General features: G+C 43.3%; 1 protein-coding gene across 1 annotated transcript in view; it reads right to left on the minus strand.

Annotated features, from left to right (window-relative positions):
• Positions 1–261, minus strand: part of LOC134352296 (CD9 antigen-like) — a 48,320-nt gene extending 48,059 nt beyond the window's left edge. The window contains exon 1 of the mRNA XM_063059587.1: positions 117–261. Coding sequence (XP_062915657.1) covers positions 117–179 — 63 coding nt within the window. The 5' untranslated portion in view covers positions 180–261. The remainder of the gene's footprint in view (positions 1–116) is intronic.
• Positions 262–1,926: the final 1,665 nt, after the last annotated feature.

Below are 1,926 nucleotides of genomic sequence, written 5' to 3' on the forward strand. Positions count from 1 at the left end.
TGTCACATAGACATACAGTGAAACGTCTTAAATGCTTCCGATCAGAAATTAAGACTTACACTGTTTTGAAAAACTTCACGAGGCTCAGACACAAACAAGCACAAAGTGCAACTTACCGCGAAGACTAAGTTGAGAGCGATGAGACAGTATTTGAAACACCTAGCGTGTAACTCGGCCATGCTGACTGACAGTCCGTCGGGAACAGCTTCACCCTGCGATGCTTTATGTTCTGCTCAGAAAACCAGCACTCTGGTGTTTAAAGGAAGGCAGTGGCGGGGAGACTTCCTGTCAGACTCTTGACTTGCTGCGAAATCTGGTGCCTCTCAGAGTTCCAGCTGGTAGTCACTCTCAACTACAGGGAAATCTGCTGAGGGACTTAATGGGGGATTAGAAAAAAGTTACAGAGGGTTGTAAACTCTGCCAGTTCCACCATGGGCACCAGACTCCCCAGCTTCCGAAGCATCTTCAAATGGCAATGCCTGGAAAAGGTGGCATCCTTATTAAGGACCCCATCACCCAGGACAAGCTACCATGAGGGAGGAGGTACAGGAGCCTGAAGACACACACTCAACATTTCAGGAACAGCTTCTTCCTCTCCGCTCTCAGATTTCTGAATGGACAATGAAGCCATGAACACGACCTCACTACTTTTGTTCTCTTTTTGCAATATTTATTTAATTTAATATTTATCATTGTAGTTTATAGTATATCGTATAGAAACATAGAAACATAGAAAATAGGTGCAGGAGTAGGCCATTCGGCCCTTCGAGCCTGCACCGCCATTTATTATGATCATGGCTGATCATCCAACTCAGAACCCCGCCCCAGCCTTCCCTCCATACCCCCTGAAAGAGGGGTAAGATGGAGAGTGACATAGTTAATTCAGAAACAAAGGTTCTGAACTTAAAGAGGGGTAACTTTGAAGGTATGAGACGTGAATTAGCTAAGATAGACTGGCAAATGACACTTAAAGGATTGACGGTGGATATGCAATGGCAAGCATTTAAACGTTGCATGGATGAACTACAACAATTGTTCATCCCAGTTTGGCAAAAGAATAAATCAAGGAAGGTAGTGCATCCGTGGCTGACAAGAGAAATTAGGGATAGTATCAATTCCAAAGAAGTAGCATACAAATTAGCCAGAGAAAGTGGCTCACCTGAGGACTGGGAGAAATTCAGAGTTCAGCAGAGGAGGACAAAGTGCTTAATTAGGAAGGGGAAAAAAGATTATGAGAGAAAACTGGCAGGGAACATAAAAGCGGACTGTAAAAGCTTTTATAGATATGTAAAAAGGAAAAGACTGGTAAAGACAAATGTAGGTCCCCTACAGACAGAAACAGGTGAATTGATTATGAGGAGCAAGGACATGGCAGACCAATTGAATAATTACTTTGGTTCTGTCTTCACAAAGGAGGACATAAATAATCTTCCAGAAATAGTAGGGGACAGAGGGTCCAGTGAGATGGAGGAACTGAGTGAAATACATGTTAGTAGGGAAGTCGTGTTAGGTAAATTGAAGGGATTGAAGGCAGATAAATCCCCAGGGCCAGATGGTCTGCATCCTAGAGTGCTTAAGGAAGTAGCCCAAGAAATAGTGGATGCATTAGTGATAATTTTTCAAAACTCGTTAGATTCTGGACTAGTTCCTGAGGATTGGAGGGTGGCTAATGTAACCCCACTTTTTAAAAAAGGAGGGAGAGAGAAACCGGGGAATTATAGACCGGTTAGCCTAACGTCGGTGGTGGGGAAACTGCTGGAGTCAGTTATCAAGGATGTGATAACAGCACATTTGGAAAGCGGTGAAATGATCGGACAAAGTCAGCATGGATTTGTGAAAGGAAAATCATGTCTGACGAATCTCATAGAATTTTTTGAGGATGTAACTAGTAGAGTGGATAGGGGAGAACCAGTGGATGTGGTATAT

Source organism: Mobula hypostoma, chromosome 9 (genome assembly GCF_963921235.1).
Source record: "Mobula hypostoma chromosome 9, sMobHyp1.1, whole genome shotgun sequence".
Lineage (NCBI taxonomy): Eukaryota > Metazoa > Chordata > Chondrichthyes > Myliobatiformes > Myliobatidae > Mobula > Mobula hypostoma.